At 36.0% G+C, this 25,191-nt stretch overlaps 3 protein-coding genes and 1 non-coding gene across 4 annotated transcripts; 2 read left to right on the forward strand and 2 right to left on the reverse strand.

Annotated features, from left to right (window-relative positions):
* The first annotated feature begins 1,065 nt into the window (after positions 1-1,065).
* Positions 1,066-1,172, forward strand: LOC130460170 (small nucleolar RNA R71). The gene has a single exon (XR_008920114.1). It is a non-coding gene; the product is annotated as a small nucleolar RNA R71 (small nucleolar RNA).
* An 8,929-nt stretch (positions 1,173-10,101) lies between these two features.
* Positions 10,102-14,324, forward strand: LOC130472361 (protein FAR1-RELATED SEQUENCE 5-like). Its single transcript, XM_056843061.1, has 5 exons — positions 10,102-10,870; positions 10,980-11,898; positions 12,044-12,208; positions 12,531-13,644; positions 14,048-14,324. Exons 2-5 carry the CDS (start codon positions 11,300-11,302, stop codon positions 14,159-14,161), a joined length of 1,992 nt encoding a protein of 663 aa, XP_056699039.1. The 5' UTR covers positions 10,102-10,870; positions 10,980-11,299; the 3' UTR covers positions 14,162-14,324.
* Positions 14,325-14,462: 138 nt separating this feature from the next.
* On the reverse strand, positions 14,463-16,864 carry LOC130472362 (uncharacterized). The gene is made up of 9 exons (XM_056843062.1): positions 16,631-16,864; positions 16,454-16,510; positions 16,086-16,274; positions 15,937-15,995; positions 15,730-15,845; positions 15,493-15,633; positions 15,271-15,414; positions 14,902-15,105; positions 14,463-14,823 (listed from the first exon to the last, which is right to left on the reverse strand). Exons 1-9 carry the CDS (start codon positions 16,843-16,845, stop codon positions 14,707-14,709), a joined length of 1,242 nt encoding a protein of 413 aa, XP_056699040.1. The 5' UTR covers positions 16,846-16,864; the 3' UTR covers positions 14,463-14,706.
* A 205-nt stretch (positions 16,865-17,069) lies between these two features.
* Positions 17,070-24,670, reverse strand: LOC130472363 (uncharacterized). The gene is made up of 10 exons (XM_056843063.1): positions 23,125-24,670; positions 22,869-23,015; positions 21,092-21,394; positions 20,908-20,997; positions 20,650-20,824; positions 20,359-20,499; positions 19,668-20,264; positions 18,847-18,999; positions 18,277-18,741; positions 17,070-17,836 (listed from the first exon to the last, which is right to left on the reverse strand). The coding sequence occupies exons 1-10, from the start codon at positions 23,172-23,174 to the stop codon at positions 17,207-17,209; spliced, it is 2,751 nt and encodes a 916-aa protein (XP_056699041.1). The 5' UTR covers positions 23,175-24,670; the 3' UTR covers positions 17,070-17,206.
* Between the last annotated feature and the right edge of the window lie 521 nt (positions 24,671-25,191).

Consider the following 25,191-nt stretch of genomic DNA (forward strand, 5'->3'; position numbering starts at 1 on the left):
AAGGGGAGTGCAATAGGTGGTACTTGTATATCCGCTCCCTTCTTAACCGCAGTTGTAGCCTCATTTTCATTGACTATCTTTTCAGCTGGTTCCTTTTCACCCATAACTATCTTCGGGATTTCCTCACTGACCAGATCACTAGCAGACACCCCGGAATCAACCTCAACCGGCATAGAAGGACCATCATAATCCCTACCACTCCTCAATGTAATTGCATTAGCAGACTCCCTATTTTCGGGCTGTGAAGGAAGTTGGCCTGGTGGCCTCCCTGCAATAGTAGTAGCCATCTGTGCCAGCTGTGTATCAATGATCTTGTTATGAGCAGTAAGAGCATCGATTTTTGCATCCTTTTCACTTAGAGATTTTTGCATTTGTAGCATCATGTTTCTCATCTCTACTAGCATAGGGTCAGGCTGTGTGGCTTGAGGTTGTGGTTGTGGGGGTGATGTGTGTTGTCTAGAGAACCCAGGTGGCCCACTAGACTGTTGGTTGTAGTTGTTTCGGGGTTGGTAAGGTTGTGGGTGTGGGGGTTGATATGGTTGTGGTGGTGGATGTTGAACTTGGTGAGGGTTTTGGATGTTGTTGCTTCTGTAGGAAAGCAGAGGGTTATTTTTGTAGCCCTCATTGTAAGAGTTGGAGAATGGGTTGTTTTGTTTGTAGGATTGAAAAGCATTACATTGTTCAATAGAGCTTCTACATTCCTGTGCATAATGACCAGACATTCCACAACTTTCACAAATAGTAGTAGGTTGGGCACTCATAGCAGCTACACTAACAGGTTGGGCAGATTGAGCATTGGCCGCTTGCATATTATCGAATTTATAATGTAAAGCAGTCAATTGGGCAGTTAATTGTTCAATAGAATTTAAATCATGCTTACCACCCCTCTTAGATAGACCCCTAGGATTTCCATACTGGGCATTGTGAATGGCTATCTCCTCAATCACCTCCATAGCTCTAGGCACCTCAAGTTGCATGAACCTCCCACTGGCAGCTGAATCCAACAAACATCTAGACTCATTGCCCAGACCATTATAAAACTGCTGAATCAAGAACCAATCTTCCAAACCATGGTGCGGGCATTCTCTTTGCAAATCCTTGAATCTCTCCCAAACCTCGAACAAACTCTCATCCGCTTGTTGTGAGATACCTAATATCTGACCCCTCAGACGAGCCGTTTTCTCAGGTGGAAAATATTTAACATAAAAAGCAAGAGCCAAGGATTCCCAATTATTGATTTTCAAAGCCGCCCGATTCAACCCATTAATCCACAGTTTAGCTTTCCCACTCAAAGAGAACGGGAAAAGTATCTCCATAGTCTGCTCCGGAGTCAATCCCTTTTGCTTGATGGTGGAGCAATATTGGATAAAGGACTGAATGTGAAGATTCGGATCTTCACCTGGTTCCCCACCGTACTGGCGTCTCTCGATCATGTTAATCAATGCGGGCTCAATCTTGAAGGTCTCAGCTGCAATAGAAGGCATGATCGCCTTTGGTAGTACGGACAGACTTGGCTTAGAATAGTCCGTAAGCCTTGGGGTAGGTGGCGGTATCAGATTTTCGTCACCCATCTCTATCTCTGAAACTGAATCTGTATCTGAAGGAAAAAGATCGCCAATATTATGATCAGAATCAGAGTAATTCCCACACTGTGCAATGAAAGTTCTTCGTCTACGAAAGGTTCTTTCGGGCTCAGGATCGAATGGAGTCAGATTACTAGTACCTACGGTCCTGGGCATAGACAAAGACTACAAAACAATGTGAGATCCGGTCTCAAGGAACGCGAGTTCCTTGAGTAGTAACAAACAATAGTCTAGGATAATCAATCAACAACAGAAAATAAAACCGTTTCCCCGGCAACGGCGCCAAAATTTGACAGGCTAAATCGCACTCCTATCAAAGATAAACCTAACGTTCACCAACTAAAAATATAGCAAGGGAAGCAGGGATCGTATCCACAGGGAAACAATGTTCTTTCTACTATTAAATTATTAATCTAGACTACTGGTAACAAGAATATGGATTGATTTGTATAATATAACTAGGACGATAATAAAATAGGAAGAAATCAGATATTAAAAGGTCTAGGGCATAGGTTCACCGATGAACAACATTCCAAGACGACAACAATCGATAACAATCAATATAACAGTTAATTAGACCAGCATGCTCTCTCGAATCGATACTAATCATAGACTTAGAATTAACGGGCTCTCGCTACGTATTAATCCCAATTCTACCTATTGAAACAAGCCTAAACATCAAATTGCATCTCTCGAATCTTAATTTGATATTGCGAAACTAATACAATCAAACCTGCGCAAATCTAATTGCAAAGTAAATAAGGGCAATCAATAGGAATTAACAGCTAAACCAACAATCAACAACAATTAATCATCCTTTCACATTCGTTCATGGATTCCCAAAACCCTAGAAAATCAACTACTCACACATATTAACAATAAGCAAAGCAATTGGCATGATTGAAAACATAATTAAAGCTTAAACAAAGAATTGAAATAAGGAATAATACCTAATTAAAGGACAATAGCAAATGAAAGCTTCGATTTTTCTTTGATTGAAAATAAACTAAGTGTTTGAATTGATGTAGAGAGAAAAATAAAACTTAGAAAAATAAACTAAGGGTTTTTTGCTGGAAAAATAAGATGTACGTCAAAAATAAAACAAGTTTGCTTATATAGTTTTGCCAAAATAAGGCTTAAAAACGGAATTAAAAAACGCGAAAAACGGCTGGAGGTTGGCGTCGCCCGATCGGGCGACGCTTCGCCCGATCGGGCTAATCACTCGATAGTCGGCCCGATCGGGCCAAAATCCGCCCGATCGGGCGGGTTGCGAAATCTCCACAAAACCTCCAGATTGACCGCCCGATCCGGATCGGGCGAGCTGCGCCCGATCGGGCGCGCGTTGATGAACTTGGCCTGCTTATACTTCCGCCCGATGGTTGCATTTCGCCCTCAGCTTCCAGGGCGATTTGCAATCTTCAATGTATCTCGCCCGTATCACCAAGTCTAACTCCCGGGGCTCAACCATAAGCATCTCAGGCTCCCGAAAGTCGACGATGGGGTCCCGAACTTCTCGGACTCATATAGTGGCCTTGATCAACAATGAAACGGGTCTAAAACGACCAATTTCTCATAATCAAACCTGAAACTCAAGGCACACTCAATAACACACATTAGTACTAGAAACGGCTCCTAAGAGCACGTTTGATACATAAAAGTACTAAGGGACGGGGGCAAAAATTCTATATAAAACGCATATATCACCTTGTCCGATGCTTTTGATATGAACCTTGTTAGTGCGGCTAACCTGCCGGTTAGCCTCTGCACATCTCTCTTGGTCTTCGGCTCGGGTAAATCCAACGCCGCTTGGACTTTGTCTGGGTTCGCATCAATTCCTCTTTCGCTCACCATGAATCCGAGGAACTTCCCTGACTTCACCCCGAAGACGCATTTTTTTGGGTTCAGCTTCATGCTGTATTTCCTCAGATTTCCGAAGGTCTCTGCCAAGTCTTTGACATGGTCTTCCTCCTTGATGCTTTTTACGATGGAGTCATCCACATAGACCTCCACATTCCTCCCTTTCTGGTCGGCGAAGACGTGATCAACTAGCCTCTGGTAGGTGGCTCCGGCATTTTTCAAGCCGAAAGGCATCATTTTGTAGTTGAACACTCCTGCGCTTGTGATGAATGCCGTCTTTGCCCTGTCATCGGGGTGCATGAATACTTGGTGGTAGCCTGAAAAGGCATCCATGAAGCTGAGCAGTGCATGGCCGCTGGTGGAGTCAACCAATTGATCTATCCTTGGCAGGGGATAGCAGTCTTTGGGGCAGGCTCGGTTCAGATCTGTGAAATCCACGCACATTCGCCAGGAGCCGTTCGCTTTTTTGACCATCACCACGTTGGCCAACCATTTTGGATACATGCATGGTTCGATGAATCCGGCCTCCTGCAACTTTTTCACCTCCTCGGCGATGGCTTTGTTTTTCTCCGAGGAGTAGTTCCTCTTTTTTTGCTTGACTGGCCGAGCTTCAGCGTTGACGTCCAGCTTGTGACAAATCAGCTTCGGATTTATCCCTGGCATATCTGCTGCTGACCATGCAAAGATGTCTTTGTGATCCCTGAGTAGTCGGATCAAATCGATTCGGAGCCCCGAGCTTAGGCCCTTGCCTATTTGGACGCTCCTGTCTGAATTATCTTCGAGGAAGATATCCTCCATTTCTTGATCTGGTTCAGGAGATAGGGTTTCGGGGCGGGCATCAACTTCTGCGGGAGATAGGCTGCTCGTGCTTGCCTTTCTCCTTTTTGCCTCGCTTTCCTCTCCTGTAGCTCCTTTTTCTTCCTCGGGGCCGTCCCCTAGCTTGGGTTTTCGGACGGCAGTGTGGCAGGTTCTTCTTGCGACCTCTTGATCGCCTCTAATCCGCTCGGCGAACCCTGCGTCCGAAACGTATATCATCAGCTGATGGTATGTGGAGGGGACTGCTTGCATCTTGTGGATCATGGTTCTTCCCATGATTACGTTGTATACGGAATCGCAATCCATCACCAAAAATTCGTCCCGAAGGGTTTTTGCTGCTTGGCCTTCACCCACCGTGACTGGCAGGGTGATCTTTCCTCGGGGGATAGCTGCGGATCCGTTGAATCCGATCAGAGGATAACTGACTTTCGTCAGTGCTTCCTCTGATTCTTCGAGGATCAGCTGCTCGAAGCAGTTTCTGAAGATGATATAGACGGCACTTCCTCCGTCGACTAACACCCGATGTACGTTGTGGTTATTGAGGTCCATGGAAATGACTAGAGGATCGTCATGTTTGTACTGGACTCCGAAACAATCATCAGCAGTGAATGTCATGTTCGGGGGGTGTGGCTGGTTGTCTCCCACCGCGCTGAAGTTGACCCGATGGGAGAGGGCTCTTAGGTGTTTCTTGCTGGCCTGGCCAGACTTCTGCCCCCCGAACACCACCAGGATGTCGTTTTTCTTGTGTCCTGTTGCTTCGTAGACCCTCTTCTGGGGTTGCTCATGTTGTTTGCCACTGGCGGCCTTTTCTTTTTCCTCCCTTCGGTCTAACAAGTACTGTTTCAGGTAGCCTCGGCGAACGAGGTCCTCAATGTTGTCTTTCAGCGAGTTGCATTCTTCGGTGTGGTGACCGAAGTCATCATGAAACTCGCACCACTTGTTCTTGTTTCTCCGAGCTGGGTTGGACTTGAGCTTCCCCGGTAGTTTCCACTTTTCATCATTTCTGTTGAGGCTAAAGATCTCTTTTCGGGGCAGAGCTAGTGGAGTGTAGTTAGTGTATTTGGGTTGAAGTTCACCCCTTCTCCCGTCTTTCTTCGGGCTCATCTCTCTAGCTCCTACTTTCTCCTTCCCTTTCCTTGAGCCGCCCTCGGGCTTGCTCTGGGTATTCTTTGTGTCTCTCGGATCCGACGATCCTTTCAATCTTGCAGCGGCCTTGTTGAACTCTTCGGTTCTGATGAACGCATCAGCCATTTGGAGCACGTCAGCTATTCTGGAGGGGTTCTTCATTGAGAGTTCGTCACGGAACTTCCCTTCCTGGAGCGCGTGCTTCAAGGCGAAGATGGCCACGTCTGGCTGCAAGTTTGGTATGTTTGTTGATTCCTTCATGAATCTGGCCATGAATTCTCTTAGACTTTCGTCTCTTTCTTGTTGGATTGAGGTCAGTTCTGCTGTGGTTCGCTCGGGGCGATTGTTGCTCACGAACTGTGTGCAGAATCTCTTTTTCAGCTTTTTCCAGCTCTTGATCGATCCCTTCGGCAGCGATCTAAACCACTCTCCCGCCACTCCGGTTAGCGTGGTTGAGAAATATTTACACCAACATGCTTCGGAGTAGGGACTCAAGAACATTTGCTGCTCGTAGGAGATGACATGATCCCTCGGATCTGTGATTCCGCTGTAGGTTAGGTGTGCTGGCAGTCTTACCTTCGGTATTTCTTCCATGATCAGCTCGTCCGAGAAAGGGGATAACGTGGGAGTCATGATTCTTTTCCCGAGTCTAGCCCTGATGCCTTCGTTTGCCGAGGTTCTGTGACTAGAACGTTCGGGCGTACGATGGGGGCTAGGGGTTCGATCATGCCTCCTGTCTCTTCTTCTCTCTCGGCTACTGACCTCGGGTCGTTCGCCAGATCTGCTTGGCTCGCCTACCCCGAGTCTCGTGTGGATCGAAGGTCTTAACCTTGAGTGGACCGAGGGCCTCAACCTGCTGAGCACCGAGCTTCGGATCCGAGTGTTACGAGTAGTCGATTCGCTTTGGAGAGCTGTTGCAGTAGGCGATGGTCTTGCAAACCAATCTGGTTGTTGTTGTGCCCTTTTTTGGGTGTCCCATGTGCTTTCCATCCATCTCGACGTCAGGTGTGTTCCTGTCAAGGGGAGTAGCTCTCTTTCGGGTCTGGACACTTCTACACTGGGCTGTTCGTTCAGCCTTCGCCTGGTCCTCCTCTCCTCTCTACGGTCTTTAGCCAATCCTTGCTGCTTCTCATTGAAGAGGAAGTTTTGCATGATGGTCATGGCCGCAGTGAGCTTCCCTAGTTGGAATCGGAGGTCCTGCGTTTGTGGCGGTCGTAGCTCTGCTTGGCTGTGACCTCGCCATCGATTGAGGGTGCTCCTCTTGGTCAGATTCTGAATCTGACCGCACCATCATATCGTCATCATTGTTGTTAATAACATCATTAACCATTTTCGCGAAAAGAGGTGATTGATGTCTTTCAAAGGCTTTGAAGTGTTCTTCCCCACAGACGGCGCCAAATTGTTCCGGTGTTGTAAAGATGGAAACAATGGGCTTCGAATGAAGGCCCTTTTGTATGTGTTGAAGATCTTGCTTGTTTGAATGAGTAGAGTCCGAATTCACCTGCACAAGAGCAAAGTCACTAGCCTCGGGGGTGTTTCCGAGGAAAGCCCCTCCGATGCCTAAGTAAGAACGATGCTCGGATTCTAGAGAGAAGTTCTCTAGAAGAGTAGTCTTAAGGCGATAAATTCGACGTACCTTGAGGTGTGAGCCTTGGCGGCCTATTTATAGTGTTTGCATAATAAATGCCCATAGGTCATTTATTGCTTTTGGGCCTTGGGCCTTTGATGGATGGCTGACTAACCATTGGTAGGTTTAATGCTGTTTGTTTAGAGCCATTGGGCTTTGGACTTAGTGGCCCAATTGAGAATCAATTGGGAGCCCAAACAATTCCTTTTTCCGACTAATATAAAAGAATTACCAAGATATTACCGCCACCGTGATAACGGCTAAGGCTATTTATCAGAATTACGCAGCGGAAATAACTAACTTTCAAAACATAATAAATAGTTAATGGTCAATCAACAACCGGAACCATTAATGCCCAAAACCAAAGCATTAAATAGTTTAAAATTCATTAACTAAAGTTTAAATAAATACTGTAGTCATGACTAGAAAATAAAAGTAGAATTTATAAATACGGAAGAATAGATAATCTCTCAACTCAATCCCATGATAACTTCTCCCGCAAGTTATCTCTACAAACCTGTTTATTAAAGACTACTCCCACAACGCAAGTGCAATGATGGATCATCATAGAGTCATTAAGGCAAAGTCCATGACCGAAAGACATGAATCACGAAGTAAGTGAAAGCTGATTATGAGAGGTTTGGAGGAAGAAAAAGTTTTTTAAGGTGAATTAGATGTTTGGCCCTTTCAAAAAGTTAATGAGAGGTTTGGAAGAAAGTTTCCCAATGAACAAGCTAATGTTGAAAAAATATTCAATATAAGAGCTTTTTGCATTAGATGTTTGAAAAAGTTAGTGTAAATGACAATTTTGTCGTATATTGTCCAAAATTTAACAACCCCCATTATGTCAATGTCCTTAATGGACATGTTACACATTAAATAACTAACAACTAAAAACTACTCCCTCCGTCCCGAAATACTTGAAACGCTTTCATTATAAGGCCGTCCTAGATTACTTGCAACGTTTCTAAAAATGGAAAATTTTATTAATATTATATCAATTTCTTACTTACTCAAGGACCCACCTACATTTCTACTCCCTAAAATAAACATTAAAAATTTTCACTACCCCACCCCCACCCCCTTACCACTTAAAAAGTTTGACACACATCCCACTACCTATATTAAAAAAAATATCCCACTACCAACTACTCCCTCCGTCTCTTTTTGTTCTTTACGTTTGATATTTTTCACGCTTTTTAACGATTAATTAATTTGCATCGAGATTCCTCAAATTTTTTTTATTTAAACAAGATAAATTACGTTTATTTACAATGTTTTCACTTTTATCAAAATTCTGATATTGGAAAATGGGACAAATTTAATGTCCCAATGGAAAAGTGTGAGAGATTAAATGACCCAATGAATTTAATTGGTTAAAATAATAATTGGACACAAATTTTGATAGAATACTAAGTCATTTATGTGATAATATAAAAAGAAATGTAAAAAACATTTTGAAATACCCAAAAAGGAAAATGTAAAGAACAGAAAGAGACGGATGGAGTATCATCTAATTAAATAATAAGTCAATTATAATTCATTAAACTCTGTACCGGTCAAACCGTTTTGAGTATTTCGGGACGGAAGGAGTAACAATTAGTCAAACCAGCTAACAACTAGTCGCCAAAAAATCAGGCTAACATTTGAATTGCTTTTTGCTAATCATGAGTTTTTTTTATGAAAGTTAACTTGTGCTCCTATGTAGGAATCTTGTAGTGTGGTCGGATCTTCGTATCTTGAACGTGGAGGTGAGTTCCTGCAAAGTGAACCCTGAACCCGGAGAGGTTCCCCGGATCGGGACATCCGACGCCCATTATTAGTGTCTGGTATAATAAAGAGAGATAAAGTAGAGAGAGTAGAGTGTGAGAGTGGAGGAATCTTCTTTCTTACCTTGCCCTAAAATAGGTATTTATAGGACTTGTGAGATTTAGGTCATAGACTAAAGTTATATTTCATGGTTTGGGCCTTAGGATCCTTAATTGAGCTCAATGAAGTATCCCGTACACCTTGTTATTTCCACCGTTATTTTCTTGCTATTACTTTAGCTAGAATGTATTAACTGAATACAGATTACTTTCAAGAATAGAAGTAGTAGTTGAGCAACCACAGTCACAGATAACCTTCATCCATGCACGAAACCCCCAAATAAACATAACGGCGTTCGTGTCCATTTTTCAAATTGGTTAACTTTCTAATCACCCTCTTTGGCCTCTTAACTTGCTAGTTCGTACTATATTTTCATAACAAGTTCTTCCCTAGACTAATTAAGTATTAGCGTGTGTAGATTTTTTTTTTTTTTAACCGCGTTAAGAAAGGGGGGTGGCATAGTAGAAAGGAGGACTTAGACCGCAATTTCGATGGTGCAGGCGTGTGCACCTAGATCTAGGTGCACTGGGATTAAAACGCAAACATTTTAAAACAAAACGCGTATTTTCATTAATTCTGCAGTTAAAAAGAACAAGTCTCACAATACAAAAGAACATCATGTGCTCTGTTCTTCCCTGTTTAGTTTTCGCGATTTTTTTTGTTCTTCGCTCCTTTTTATATGTCTGGGCTTCATAATTTTGAATTCAAAAAGTGTGAATAGGAGAGAGAAAGCTTACATTTGTGCATAAATTTTTTTTAGAGAGAGAAACTGATGGAAAATTCTCAAATATTCCATGATTTCTCTGTTTCAACATCAATTTCGAATGATTCTTCTTCTTGTCATCTGAATTCTTCAGCTGAAAATCAGAGTTACGAAGGTATTATTTCAATTTGTAATAACGAGTTGCATTTTTCTTTGATTTTATGATTTCGATTTCATAATAATCGTACTTTTTATGTTTTTTGTGATTGTAATTAGTTTGATTAATTTAATTTTGAATCTCATTCTTCGTTGATTTTGGTGATTGTTGATAATGAAGGTTACGAATTGGTTTTTTCGTTGATTTCGCATTTATTTCATTTATGTGGTGAAACTGATTCTGTAATAACTATTATATTTAAGGAAGATACGTTGATTTTGTCTGTTTGCAGAAAAGAACATTGTATCATTTCAGAAGAACATTTTTCAGTATCAAATGAACATGTTAAGAATACGTATTGAGACGTTCCTTTTTATTATATTTAGCTTTTCAAATAAACACTGATTGTTCTTTATTGATTGTTCTTTTAACTCTTCATTGATTGTTCTTTAAGTCATAGTGTTCTTTTCGGTCACCTTTTGTGTTCGTTTACTCTATTTTTATTGTTCATTTTAATAGTTACTGTTCCTTTGATTCTTTATTGGTTTTTTTATTATATTTGCACGGATTTTTCTTTTATGTTTTTATGAGTTTACATTGTTCTTTTGATTGACAAAATTGATTGTTGATAATTATGCCGATATTGTTCTTTTAGGTTTTAATGTGTTCTTTTGATTGACAAAACTGATTGTTCTTTTAACTGTTTATTGATTGTTCTTTTAATGCGTAGTGTTCTTTCCAGTCTAGTTGGAGTGTGTAATTTACTCTTGATGCATTGTTCTTTTCTAATAGGTACTGTTGTTTTTTATTCTTTATTGGTTGTTCTTTTATATCTGCCCAAATTGTTCTTTTAAGTTTTAATGTGTTCTTTTGATTGACTAATTGATTGTTCTTTTAACTCTTCTTTGATTGTTCTTTTCATGCCTAGTGTTCTTTTCAGTCTACATGGATTGTTCGTTTACTCTGTGCATTGTTCTTTTTAATGGCTACTGTTCTTTTAAGTTCTTTTGTTCTTTTTTTTTTCTGATTTTTTTTATTTTATAAATTTCCAGATATATTAAATAATTCAGTTAATAATTCAGAACAAAATGATGCTAATGAGGATCCAGAATCCTATGTGGTTATTGGCCAAGGTACATGAATTGTACTTTTACTTGTTTATCACAATGTTCGTTTACGTCTTGTGTTTGTTCCTTTATCATACTTATGATGTTCTTTGTGTTCTTTTTTATCGTCATGCAGATTTTGAAGAACCAGTTTCATTAGAGGGAAGTGTAGTTAAGGATGATGATGAGGCGTATGAGTTATACAACAGTCATGCATTTAGGAATGGTTTTGGTACTAGGAAGGGTAAAAAGGAGTATAGAAGTGGTACTAGAATAGTTCGACAACGGTTTTTTGTTTGTGCATACGAGGGGTTTAAAAATCCAGATGGTGTTGTGCCTAAATCCTTTAAAAAAATTGATAGGAGAACTGGATGCAAGGCTTCAGTTCAGTTTGATGTTGATAAGAAAACTGGAGTGTATGTTCTTTCTAAACATTCCCGTCTGCATAACCATTCAATGGTTCCTGCTAATAAGAGACACCTTATTAGGTCACATAGGCACATTTCAAAAGAACAATTGGCTTTTCTTACTACTTTTACTTGTAGTGGCACGAAGCTTGCTGATGTTCTTAGAGCTATGAGGAAAGAAGTTGGTGGTGAGGCGAATTTAGGGTTCACTGTTCCTGACGCGTATGATGCTGTTTTGGCAGAGAAGAAGAAAAAGTTGGATGGTTGTGATTCAAATCAGTTGATCAGATGGTTCGCTATGAGGCAAGCTAAAGAACATGATTTTTATTATGATTTTCAATTGAATGAAGAGAATCAGTTGATCAATTTTTTTTGGAGAGATGGAAGAATGCGGTCTGATTATGAAGCTTTTGGTGATTTATTGATTCATGATACAACTTATCGTACTAATAAATACGATATGATTTGTGGGCCTTTTGTTGGAATGAATCTTCACACTCAAAATATCATGTTTGGAGTGGGTTTTATATTGAATGAGAAGGCAGGTACTTTTGACTGGCTTTTTAATTCTTTTTTGACTTCAATGGGAGGGAAGCAACCTGTGACTATCATGACTGATCAATCTTCTGCCATGGACAAGGCTATAAGGTAAAGTTCTTTTAGGTTGTTTGTATGTTCGTTCATCAAACACTTTTGTTCTTTTGTATTTTTGTACAATTTTTTATGTTCTTTTTCTTTTGTCTTTTTGTTTAGTTTATATTTTTATCTATTTTTTTGGTTTATGGTTTTTTAGGGAAGTGTTTCCAAAATCGAGGCATCGTTTGTGTACATGGCACATAGGGGAAAATGCTGTTGTAAACATCAAAGGTGTTATGGCCAAAGAAGGTTTCAAACGTCGGTTTGATTATGTTTTGAAATATACTGACACAGTTGCTGAGTTCGAGCATTATTGGAATAGGTAAAAATTATTTTGCTAATAGACTGATTAGTATTTAAAATTTTGTTTTGTTCTTTTCATTCGACGACATGTTTTTTGTAATGTTAAATAGTGTTCTTTTCATGGTTGATGAAACTTGTTCTTTTAATCTGGTATTTTAATGTTCTTTTCTTTGTTTAATAGAGTCCATACTTCTTGAACTGTGATTGTGTGTACTTTCTTTTCAAGTTTTATTGTACTGTATATTGTTCTTTTTTTGTCTTCATTTGTTCTTTGTTTTACTCAGGGCGTTCGTTTTGTGTCTCTGATTGTTCTTTTGTTCTCCTCGTTTGTTCTTTTGTAGTCTTATGACTGATTACAATTGCAAGACACACAAATGGATAGAGAGGTTATATGATTTGAAAGAGAAATGGTGTCCTGCATATAACAAAGAGTGGTTTTCTGGGGGTATTTTATCTTCTCAAAGGAGTGAGACGACAAATCATTCTATTTCTAGGAGGTTGCATAAAACGAATGGTTTATGTGATTTTTATAAGTGTTTTTTAGATGTAATTGATGAATGGAGAAGTAAGGAGAACAAGGGAGATTATAATTCTTCTACTGGAAATAGATATTACGCATGTGCGGATAACATGTTATGTTTGCATGCGCGGGATGTGTATACCATTGCAATATATTTGATATTTGAGCAACGATTCATCAAAGCAATTGGTTTGAGGTGTCAACGCATTTCCTATGAGTTTCCAGTTTCTAAGTACATTGTTGGGCATCCTACAAAGGATTTTATTAGACATGTTGTGATGTTTAATGAGCAAGAGTTGGTTGTTGATTGTACTTGCAAGTCATATGGAGAGATAGGAGTTCTTTGTTCTCATATTCTTCGAGTTTTCATTGTCCATAATGTTGAAGAGATTCCCAAACAATACATTATGAAGAGATGGACCAAAAAGGCTATGAACATGATTGTTGAAGAAGGAGAAGATAGAGATAATGAAGTAAGTGTTGTTTCTGCTTCAGTTTGGAGGATGCAAAGCATAAGAAATTGCATTAAAGTTATAAATGAAGCTCAACATTGTCCGGCTGCAAGGAAGCTTATTGATTTGGGTGTGTTGGATATGTCATGCAAAGTGAAGGAGTATATTGGTGGTGTTGAAGGGGATGGTAATGTATCAAACAAGTATGTGCGAGAAGAAACTCTACTTGATGGCATTGAGCCTTCAACAGACACAGTTTTGCCGGATGTTGTTGAACCGATTGCTGAAAAAGTCATTCCAACAATGATTCAAAATCCACCAAAGCGAAAGAGGAAGATTAAGAACGGGACTGAAAAGGCTAAAGAGAGGAATGTGAGACCTAAAGGAATTGTTGAGAAGAAACGCAATAAACTGAAAGGTTGGAACAAGAGAAGAGAAAGACATGTTGATAATTTGAGGGAGGAAACTCAGTCTACTGATCAGGTAAACTGTTCTTTTTAAACATTTATTTGTTCTTTTATTACTTTGGAATGTTCTTTTTGTTTATCATTGTTCTTTTTTCCATTTTTATTTTCTATTTATCCTTTTTGTTTATGATCTTTTAGTTTACTTTATTATGTTCTGTTCTTTTTAATAATCTATTTGTTCTTCTATTCCTTTAGTTTGTTCCTTTTGTTTATCATTGTTCGTTTTTCTTTCTATATGTTCTTTCGTCTTTTTGTTTATGTTCTTTTGCTAAACAGTTCATTTTTAAAAAAAACATCTATTTGTTCTTTTAATGTTTATTACGTTCTTTTTTGAACTGTTCTTTTTTATTATCTATTTTGTTCTTTTTTCTTCTTTATCATGTTCTTTTATTCCTTATTGTTTGTTTGTTCTTTTTCAGTGTATCATAAATTTACCTGTTGGTGGGGTTTTGGTTCATCCAACATCTTCAAATTCACAATTGGAAGCATATGTTCCAGATGATTATTTTGGAGTACACATACAACCTTTGTAGATTCATTTACGATTGGTAATATTTTTATTTTTAGTTTGTTGTGTTTTTAATCATTTGTTTTTGTATTCTCAACAATGTTCTTTTACTCTTTTGATGTATATTTTTACGGGCTACTGATGTTTGGCTCATTCAATATTTTGAAATGAGAATTTTTAGTTGTATATATTCTTATTTTTGTTTTTATTTTTGTGCAATTAGGATTGCAAAATTATTGCATAAAGGAGTATATTCTTAAATGTGAAAAGAACTTACTAAAAGAGAATAAAAAGAATTTTGGAAAGGAAAGAACATATCCCATGATATAGAAGAACATGGTCTGGGATTGAAAAGAACTTGAACCTTTAATTGAAATACTTGTTTAAAATATCCAAACTACTTATCTGCAACTACTAGAACATCTAATTGTTTCCAAAAGAACACCACACATGTTTAAAAGAACAACCCATAACTCCAGCAATAACCATATCTACAAAATATACCATTGTTTTTTAAAGCATACTTCTAATAAAAGGTAAATATTATTCTGCCTTCATGAAAACAACCAACTATTCAACTTGATTAGCTCTCTTCAATGCCAGATACATTAGCTCATGCCTTTTGTTCAGAACGGATAATAAGATTTCAGTACCGTACCGCATTCTCAGCCTGCAAATAAAGTCTTTCTGAAAACATAAAATAGTACATTAATAAAAGATTATATATTAAAATAATATACGTACATATATTCAAAATTTACTTACATCTTCATCTGTGTTTTTGAAGCCACAATTCCAAGTCTGGTTGCCTTTGTAGGTCTCCATATGCCTCATTGCATATACCCCACAATCAGTCTTGTTTGTTCTGTTCTTCCATGGCATTTCAAGCAACACAATTTCATATGCTGAAATCTGTGCCTTCCGCAAAGGATGTCCTTCTTGTTCAGAAAATATTGTCCATGCTTCAAACTGAAATAAAAAGAACATTTAACTTAGTAAAAGAACAAAGAACAACAAAGAAACATAGAACAACAAAGGAAGGAAAAAAGAACATTTAATTTAGTAAAAGAATAAAGAACAACAAAGGAAAGAACAAATAAAATATATAAGAGGAAATTCTTCAAATAGACTTACAGTTCTTTCTGCAAATGTTTTATATTTATCATCATATGTAATTCCTTCAGGTAAGGAGAGATTGTCAATGATCTCCACCTTCTTCGCCTTTTGGTTGATTACAATGAGATAAAAATGATCACCAGACCAGACTGGAAAGAACAACTACAAGCAGAGAAAAGAACATTAAACAAAGGAAAAGGAACATATGTAAAAAAGAAAAGAACAATTTTATAATTTTACCAGATGGAATCCCTTCAAAGACTTCACACCAGCAGTTTCATACTCATGGCGTACACTTAAAATAAAATTTTCTAAGCGTTTGCTTTCGGTTGCTTGACTATCCTGTGATCCACCATACGGTTCATTCTGGCAGAGCATATTCTGCACCGAAAAAAAAATAATTTTAAATATATGTTATATAATAAAAATTATTGAAGAAGTACGAAAATATGATTTTTTAGTGATATTAAAACTTACGAAAGGGATTGTAGAGAAATAGAACTTCAAGTTACTCTTGACACTTTGATCTGGATCATCATTCAGTATTCTTGCAAAAGTGTCAATAACATTATTCATCACCCACGCATTGGGAGCTGTTTTAAAGGAAAAGAACAAAAATATGAGTAAAAGGAACATCAACAGCATTTAAAAGAACATTTTAAATTCCAATAATTAAATATATACCTAGGGTTTGAAACTCTTCTCTGGTAACTATATTCCAATCATCAGTGTACAACACCTGACTGTTATAAGAATGAAAATAAAATTTCCATAAGAACATGTACAAAAAGAACATCTACATTCAAATACTTGTAATAGTATAAAATTCTTACGTTGGGCTTCCCTTTCCAAAGGCATAATCCAGTACGCATCGCATGTCCTTTTCCTTTTGATTCAACTGTTCTTCCCCAACCAGTAGGTGTGAATACTGAGTTAAGAAGGGTGACAGTAACTTGAGGGGAACATTTTTCTTTCTCTTAACAAGTTTAGGTACTTGTACGTTATCTGGATCCTCTTCCTCACTTATGAAAACAAAGACATTATAAAGTAAAAAGAACATATTAGAGGGAAAAACGAATTCAGACTAACAATAAAAAGAACAACAAAGTGAAAAGAAAAGAACATTTTATAAATGATAATGAAAAATAACTTGTAATAATAAACGAAAAATAACTTATAAAATAAAATGCAGTAGTCATACTCTATGTTCATAGATGTAGGTGCATTTTCTGGTTGCGAGTACACCGCACTTGGAGTGCTAAAAGAGTGGAAAGAAAAGAATATATTACTATAAATAAAAAGAACAAAAGCGAGAAAGAAAAGAACATTAAATTGAAGATTATGAAAATTATATTTTAATAAAATACAGTAGTCTTACTTCAGGAATATTGATGGAGTTTCCATTTCAGTCTGCGACTCAGCAGCAGTTGGAGTATTAAACTCGGATTCTTCAGTTCTAACAGTTGGAGACATGGGGTTTCCATCTTCAGCTCCTTTGATTAAACCTTCCATAGTCTGAAACTCGGAGTCTTCAGTTCTAACGGTTGGAGACATTGGTTTTCCATCTTCAGCTCCTTGGATTAAACCTTCCATATCTGATCTCACATTTTCAGGTTCTCTGTGTATTACAAAAAAAAAATAAGAACATGTGAGGAGGAACAAAGAACACAATGAGAAGAATTAAAGAACAAAAGTGCAATGAAAAAGAACATATAAGTTAATATTAAAAGTAGGAAGATATTAAAGTAAATATAGAAAGAACATAAAGAAATATATGAAAGGAACATTCCGAATAAAAGAAACAAAAGATCCATTAAATAATTGTATAAAGACAGAGAATTAATAAAAAGAACAAATCAAACGAATAAAAAAACAAATAATTGTTTATAAAAGAACATTGTGAATAATGAAAGAAACAGTCACATATTTATTATACATGTGTATGTGAACTGTTTTAAAAGAACGCATACTCAGTTTTTTCTGTAGGTGGCTGTTGTTTTTCAGCTTCATTTTTGTTGTCCCCTGAAATTGTCTCCAAATCACGTTCAGTCAAAGTTTTGTTTGCCAAGATTGCTTCTAATCTCATTTCCTCTTCAAAGTCGTGTGCCTGAGGAGGAGGATTTGAATCGGAAACCATTCCAAGCTTCAATGTCAAATCAGCAAATACATTAGGCTGGGAAGGCATGATCGGAGGTGTTAAAAATGGTGGCAAATCAAATGTAACATCCTCAGATTCCTTGATTTCCTTTCTTTCATTTCCTTCTGTTGCCTTTCGTACTGCTTCCTCAAATAGTATTGTGAAGTAGTCTGAACTGAAAAATTCTTTATCTTGACTGAGGATTGAACCAATCTCCTCAGTATTCCTTCCTTCTTGCCGCTCTTCTGTAGAGTTGCCCTTCTCAAAAGTAACTGGAATTTCAGTTCCAGAGCATGTTGACCACATTTTTGCCATATTGAATGGCAGACTTTTTTTGACATCAATAGTAGTGTCAAAGAACTTTCTGGACAACGACAATAAGTCGTTGAACTTGTTCATGACACTACTGAGTTCAGTAGTGGTTTTAGTGAATTCAGCATGGAATTCCTGTTTAACAATAACAACAATAAGGACTGGATAAATAAAAAGAACATTCGAATGGAAAAAAGAACAAGAGAGATCCCTAAAAGAACATTCAAGTAGAACATAGAAACATTGTTAAAGATCGAAAGAACATGTTAAAGAGATAAATGAACATGTAAATAACATGCTTAAACATATAAAAGAACATTCAAATGTAAAGAACATCTTTTTAAGAAAAAAGAACATGCTTAAATAACATGAATAAACATTTAAAAGAACATGTAAAAGAACGTAAAGAACTAGTTTTTGATAAAAAGAACATAAACACAGAAAGCAAAAAACATGGTAGGAAAAAAGATTATATTGAGTACGTAAAAGAACATTTGTTGGAGGAAAAAGAACATTACAACAAAAACGTTGAAAAAATAAATGCAATGGTTTTGTTGAGTGAATTTAATTTTTACCTCAATTGTAGAAGGGACTTTTGCTTTCTCACTGGGGTCTGCCTGTTGCTCTGGCAAATCTTTGTCATCCCCGAGTTGAGTCACTGGTGCACCTTGATGTTCTCTGGACACATCATTTGTGGACCAGTTAGGCTCTTGGTGTTGATGTTGCTGTTGTGGTTGCTGCAGTGGTTGCTGCGATGGTTGTTCATCATGTTGCTGCTGTTGTTGTTGTGGGTGTTGAAGAAGAAGTGGTGGTGGTTGTTCACTGAGTGCTTTTTGCTGTTTGAGCAGCTCCATATCCTCCCTGTACAGTTGTAGCTCAGGTGGACCTTGAATTCTGTCCAGAATCAAGCCATGTCCGAAGCCTGTAGCATTGTCATTGCGTACCCTGCTGCTTATCATATCTCTTGTCCAGCAAGAAATTAGGGGGAAGTTCCTTGGAGGGTACTCTTCCATGATCTGCACCCGATCGAAATAACATACCTAATTTAACAATAACAACATAATTTATTGTTAGTTAGGTGAAAGAAGAAGATGAAAGTAATATATATAACAAAGGGAAATGCTAGCTTAATGATTGAAATTTACCATTAGAAATGGTAGTGGACCAGCAAACCATCTGCTACGGTCCACATTCCAGTACATAGCTGCCCCAAGAAGGCTGGTGTATGCATACTGGCACCAATTTAGATTCCTCACTTGCTCCAAGTCAACAGTGCTTGCTAGGAATCTGAAGTTTGGCTTTTGAAACAGAAAAATATAAAAGAAAAGAACATTAATTATGATTTTAAATAGAATAAGAAAATAGAACATTCAATAGAAAATAAAGGAACATTAGAGAGAATGAAAAGAACAATGAAAGAAGAGCAAAAGAATATTGAATACAACTGAAAAGAACACAACTAACATTCATATAAAGGAAAGTACAACAATAGGACAGTGAAAGAGAAAGAAAGAACATGGAATTCGACAAACAAATAAAAGAACAATAAATATTAATAAACATTTAAAAGAACATAATACGCAAACAAAAGAACATTAATGAGAAATAAAAGAACATAAATGAGAAACAAAGGAATTTTGATGTAAGAAAGAACATGGAATATCATACAGAATAAAAGAACAGTGAGAAATATTTAAAAGAACATAATACGCAAACAAAAGAACATTAATGAGAAATAAAAGAACATTAATGAGAAACAAAGGAATTTTGATGTAAGAAAGAACATGGAATATCATACAGAATAAAAGAACAGTGAAAGAGAAAGAAAGAACATGGAATTCGACAAACAAATAAAAGAACAATAAAAATATTAATAAACATTTAAAAGAACATAATACGCAAACAAAAGAACATTAATGAGAAATAAAAGAACATTAATGAGAAACAAAGGAATTTTGATGTTTACCGATAAATTAGTAGTGGATTTAATGCAGGTGTTAACTGCAACCACTAGGAAAGATCTCTTCCAGTTATCATCAACTGGAGTCTCATCTTTGATCAGTTTTTCAACCATTTCTTTCAATTTTGGGCATCCAGACTTCACTTGCCAGTATGCCCAAAATTCAGCAAAAACCCTCAACACTTCAGGATCTTGTTCATCCGTCCATTCCACGACCGGAGCTCCTCCAATAGGTATACCGTACACCAGGTATACATCCTCTACAGTAATATCAAGGGAAGACTTTGGTAGATGTAAGGACCGGTCGGACGAGTTGAAATTCCTAACCAACTCGTACGGGAATGGATTTTCGTTTTGTGGGATGTCAAGTTGCAGAAGAGATCCAAAGCCTAACTCCACGATGGCTTGTTGTTTTCTTATATCATGTGGTTCATTAGATGCAATTCCCCTCAAGAATCGCATCATCAATTGCGGAGTTTGCCTTAGATTTAGTTTCCTTTCTTCAGGTTTTGGTTTGGCAACAACCAAAGATTTTGGTTTCTCATCATCCACCTCCTCCATGACCTCATCAGAAACAACAATTTGTTTACTTCTTGTTGCTCTCTGGAAAAAAGAAAAAATATAAAGAACATTAGTCAGGGAGTAAAAGAACATTATATGGAAGAAAAAGAACAAATAACTTAAGAAAATTTTTGACCTTCTCAACTACTTTTTTCCCCTTCTTCATTAAGGGTTCACTTTCCTCTTCTACTTCTTCACCTTCTTCTTCACCTCCTTCTTCATCTTCCTCGTCTTCATAAACCTCCCTCACAACTATCTGATTAACTTTGCTACCCCTCTGAATGAAAAAAGAACATAAATGATGATGTAAAGAACACAAGACAGGAAAAAAAGAACATTCTTTATTTAAAACACAGCATTTATCTCTATTATAATATAACATTAAGGTAAATAAAAAGATATACAAAAAGGGTAATGTGAAGTTTACCTTAAGTGCTGCAGTCTTTTTCAAAGTAACTCCATTCCCCTTCTTAGCATTTGGTGCAACTTTTTTTGTTGAAATTTTCTCAGCAGGCAACAAGCTCTTCTTCTTATGTGCCTCTTCCAATTCCTGCTTTACCTCTTTGATAAGATCGGGAAATTCTTCTTTCAGCAATTGACTTCTGTTGACCAAAACAATAGAACATAAGTAGTAAAAAAAAAGTAAAACACAGAAAATAAAAAGAACACCATTTATGTAAGTTACCTTGTCCTTTTCCTGTTTGGTATTGATTTCCTAGACTTCCCCTTTGCTTTTTCAGGTTCCTCACCAGCTTCTTCTCCGTCTTTTTTCTTTCTAGTAAAAACATAAATGCAAAAGTATGTTTAAGAAACGAAAAATAACAACTACAATGTAAATATGAAATAGTATTAACAAACACAGATGATACCTCAAAGTAATTTTTAAGTTCGTTTTCTTTTCTTTTCTTTCTGGTTCATCCAGCTCTTCTGGAACTTTTACCTCAGCCTCCTCTTTTTCAGGTTCTTTCACTTCTTCATGCACTTTTACTTCATGCTCTTTCTTTTCAGTTTCTTCCTGCTTTTCAGGATCTTTGCTGGAATTTTTTTGTCCTTCTCCACCCTTCTTTTTTTGTTCAATCAGATCCAGCTGCTTTTCCTGTTGTAGCAGCTTTTCCTGAAGTGCTTGCACCATCTTCTGTTGTTCTTGCAATGCTTTCCTTTGTTTGGAAAGTCTATAATGAAAAAATATATGTCATGAAAAAAAGAACAACACCAAAAACACATGTTATGAAAAAAGAACAACAGAAAAATGTTTAAAATAACACATGTAATGGAAAAAGAACAACATGTCGTGTACAAAAGAACACAGCTATGCTTTTGGAAAGAACACATATTATGAAAAAAGGAACAACACAAAAAACAAGTGCACAGTTCTCATCCTGCACCCTTGTACAATATCTTATTCATCTGATTTTTTTTATTTTTTCATATACAATATATAAATAATGTTTGTCCTCCATATTCTCATTCATTCATCATTTCATAATTTTAGCAACACATTTTAGAGAGAGAAAAATGAGAGGTTTTATTTTCTCTCAACAGAAGAGAGAATTTAAGAGAGAGAAAGAGTGAAATGCGATTTCTACTTTCTTCTCTCTCCAACTTTTCGCATTATTGTTCCTGTTTTTTTGAGAATTAGTGAATTAATCAGAATACTAATTCTCAGGAGATGAAAAAATACAATTTGCTAATTTTCGTAGAAAGAAAATTGAAGGAGATAATGAAATTCAAGAGGATTGTGATCATTTGCTGAGGATTTATGTTGATGTTGTTGATAAATGTTGTTCAACTGTTGATCAAGGTATGCTTATATGTTCCTTTTCTTATGTTCTTTTTATTAAGTGTTCTTTTACTGTGTGCTAACAGTTTTAGGTTTGTCTTTTAAATGTAGATGGTTTGTTCTTTTATCCGTGATTGATTGTTCTTTATTTTTTAAAATACATTTAAGAACAAGTAAAAAGAACACCATCTTATCAAATCTAAGCACATTGTTCTTTTTAATTTTCATTGATTGTTCTTTTAATGCCTAGTGATCTTTTAAGTAGACATGGACTGTTCTTTTCTTCTAGATGCATAGTTCTTTTTAAGCCTACATTAATACTGTACTGTTCTTTTGAGTGTACATTGGTTGTTCTTTTGAGTCTACATTGATTGTTCTTTAAACCTGCACAGTTGGTTCTTTTAAGTTTTTATAGATAAGAACATAGATAAAAAAGAACATAGATCAAATTCAATAGATAAGAACAAAATTATAGATCTAGGTTTAAGTTCGTCAAAATTGTACTGTTCTTTTTAGTCTATTTGTTGTTCTTTTAACCTGGGCGAATTGTTCGTCAAACAGTAGGGCTAATAAAAAGAACAGACAGTAAATAAATAAAAGAACATAGATCTACTTATTTAATTTAAATTTCCACTGTTCTTTTGAGTTAACATTCGTTGTTCTTTTAAATCTATACCATTGTTCTTCTAAGTGTATGATTCAGTGACTTAAAATACATTTAAAAAAAAACATAAATGTAGATCTACTTTTAAATTCGTTAAAAAATGTATTTGGTTTCGTTATTGTAATTAGAACATTAAGGAAAACAAAAAGAACAAACAGAAGGTGTAAATGAACCTAGGTTTTTGTTTAAAAAATCCACTTACTCGCTCTCTTCTTCTTCTTCTTCCGTTTCTGAAACTTCTTTGTTGATATCTTCCAACAAATCCGCATCAATTGTTGGTGTAATTTCTTTCTCTTTCTTCTTTTTGTTTCTTAAGTTCAATAAAGTCGTTGTCAAAGGAACATCATCCCTTCAAATGAAATTTTATAGAAAATTAAAATTCATGGGAAATTCTCTAAAAATTAAAATTAAACTGAAATTCAAGAAAAAAGAAAAGAAAAATGAAGTTGAATTCTTACTCAATAGAACATTTCGCATCAACTTCTTCTCCTTTTTTCGATTTCCCCATTTTCAATTGTTAGGGTTCAAGTTTTTGTAACCAGATTATCACTTCCAAAAAACAAATTGGGGAAGTTTTTAGAGTGAAAATAGTAGAATTCCAAATTGGAGAAGTTCGGATTTGCAATAATTTGAAAGGTTTTGCACTGTTTTTTTGATTGTTGGTGAGTGAAGGTTTTGCATGTAGGTTGAGTGTGAAAGTGAAAATAAATGTCGCATTCAATGATGTCTTTATATATGATAAATTGAAGAGAGAGAAAATAACTGCTACAGTATTTTCAAATTTAAACTTCCTTTTTTTTTTGTTGTTCTTTTCGTCCGCTCTTTTGTTCTTTTGGCCTATAAGTAAAGAAAATGATGTTCGTTTGAGTCTCCTTTGTGTTCTTTTTATTATCTGTTGTTAGTATTTTTAAATTTGTTTTTTATTAATGTTTTTACTTAAATTATATTTTTTAATTTTTTTTATTTTAAACAGTAATCTACTTTTTAATTTTTTAAAATACAAAATGAAAGACAAGTAACTTATTTAATTTTTTTTTATTAAAAGATTTTGAGGAGAGAGAAATTAACTGCCACGTTTTATGTTTTCATAGGAAAACTTCTGTTTTGCGGTTTTTTTCTTGCCACGTTCATTATTTCAATAAAAAACTTCTGTTTGGCGGTTTTTTCACTTTTTAACGTTTTTGTTGTTCTTTTCGTTGGTTCTTTTGTTCTTTTGTGCGTCTGGTGTTGCATTTGCCATGTTCTTTTTAAAAGTGCAGAGAAATCGTTCTTTCCTTGTTTTAACCTTTCTGGTTTTTAATATGTTTGTGTTTTTCTTTTTTTCTTTTTGTTCTTTTCCTTTACTTTCTGATCTTCTCTCATTTTAGTGTATTATGTTCTTTTACGTGTTTTAATCTTTTTGGTTTTTAATATGATTGTTCTTTTCTATTTGTTCTTTCGTTTAATTGCTGATGTTCTTTCTTTTTAGTGTTTTATGTTCTTTTACGTGTTTTTACTTATTGTTCTTTTACGTGTTTTTATTTATTTGTTGTTTTAACCTTTTTTGGTTTTCAATGCTATTGTTCTTTCCTGTTTTACTTATTGTTCTTTTGGTTTAATTCTTGATGTTCTTTCTTTTATATTTTTGTGTTCTTTTATATTTTTTGTTGCTTTTTTATGTTTTTGCGTTTTGTTCTTATTTTTCTGCGTTTTCAATGCTATTGTTCTTTCCTGTTTTACTTATTGTTCTTTTGGTTTAATTCTTGATGTTCTTTCTTTTATGTTTTTGTGTTCTTTTATGTTTTTTATTGCTTTTTTATGTTTTTGCGTTTTGTTCTTATTTTTCTGCGTTTTCAATGCTATTGTTCTTTCCTGTTTTACTTATTGTTCTTTTGGTTTAATTCTTGATGTTCTTTCTTTTATGTTTTTGTGTTCTTTTATGTTTTTTATTGCTTTTTTATGTTTTTGCGTTTTGTTCTTATTTTTCTGCGTTTTGGTTCAGGTGCACCTAGATCTAGGTGCACGCGCCTGTACCATCCGCGCGTTGGACTTAGACCCTGTTATTTTGGATTGAAATTAACTGAAATAAAATTAAATTATCCTAAACATAAGACTTATAAGTCCAAAAGAACGTGGCCTTACGTGTTTGCATCTTTTGTGACAAATTTTCCTTAAACTTTTTTGCAAAAGGTTACTTGTGATCGACAAATTTCTCTTAAATTATATTATTCATAGTTTGGGCCTACAATATAAGTGGAAACATGTCGTACGTAAAATTCTTGTAATTACGTTACTAAAACTTTTGTCCGTGACACGTTTTCTGAAATATTTTTTACAAAAGATCATGTGTGATCATTTTTCTGAAAATTATACGTTAATAGTTTCTACCTAACAAGAGAAATGTAAAACGTATACTTATGTTGTATTATAATATATTTGTGATTAATTAATGTACAAGGCTTAGTAATGAAGCTAGCTTATGTCATACTTTTCTAATGTAGATGAAGCTGTTAAACAATCCACGACCTATAGGCTATAGCACCAAC

This window comes from Spinacia oleracea, chromosome 4 (genome assembly GCF_020520425.1).
Source record: "Spinacia oleracea cultivar Varoflay chromosome 4, BTI_SOV_V1, whole genome shotgun sequence".
Taxonomy (NCBI): Eukaryota; Viridiplantae; Streptophyta; class Magnoliopsida; order Caryophyllales; family Amaranthaceae; genus Spinacia; species Spinacia oleracea.

Coding starts and splice junctions, on each gene's coding strand:
- LOC130472361 (XM_056843061.1), top strand. CDS start 11,300: ATGGTTCCTGCTAATAAGAGACACCTTATTAGGTCACATAGGCACATT. Junction 11,899..12,043: donor GCCATGGACAAGGCTATAAG/GTAAAGTTCTTT, acceptor ATGGTTTTTTAG/GGAAGTGTTTCCAAAATCGA. Junction 12,209..12,530: donor TTCGAGCATTATTGGAATAG/GTAAAAATTATT, acceptor GTTCTTTTGTAG/TCTTATGACTGATTACAATT.
- LOC130472363 (XM_056843063.1), bottom strand. CDS start 23,174: ATGGGGAAATCGAAAAAAGGAGAAGAAGTTGATGCGAAATGTTCTATT. Junction 20,998..21,091: donor AACTTAAAAATTACTTTGAG/GTATCATCTGTG, acceptor TGTTTTTACTAG/AAAGAAAAAAGACGGAGAAG. Junction 19,000..19,667: donor AATCCACTACTAATTTATCG/GTAAACATCAAA, acceptor CTGTTTCAAAAG/CCAAACTTCAGATTCCTAGC.
- LOC130472362 (XM_056843062.1), bottom strand. CDS start 16,845: ATGGAAGGTTTAATCCAAGGAGCTGAAGATGGAAAACCAATGTCTCCA. Junction 16,275..16,453: donor CCTACATCTATGAACATAGA/GTATGACTACTG, acceptor TGTTTTCATAAG/TGAGGAAGAGGATCCAGATA. Junction 15,996..16,085: donor TTTGGAAAGGGAAGCCCAAC/GTAAGAATTTTA, acceptor TTCTTATAACAG/TCAGGTGTTGTACACTGATG.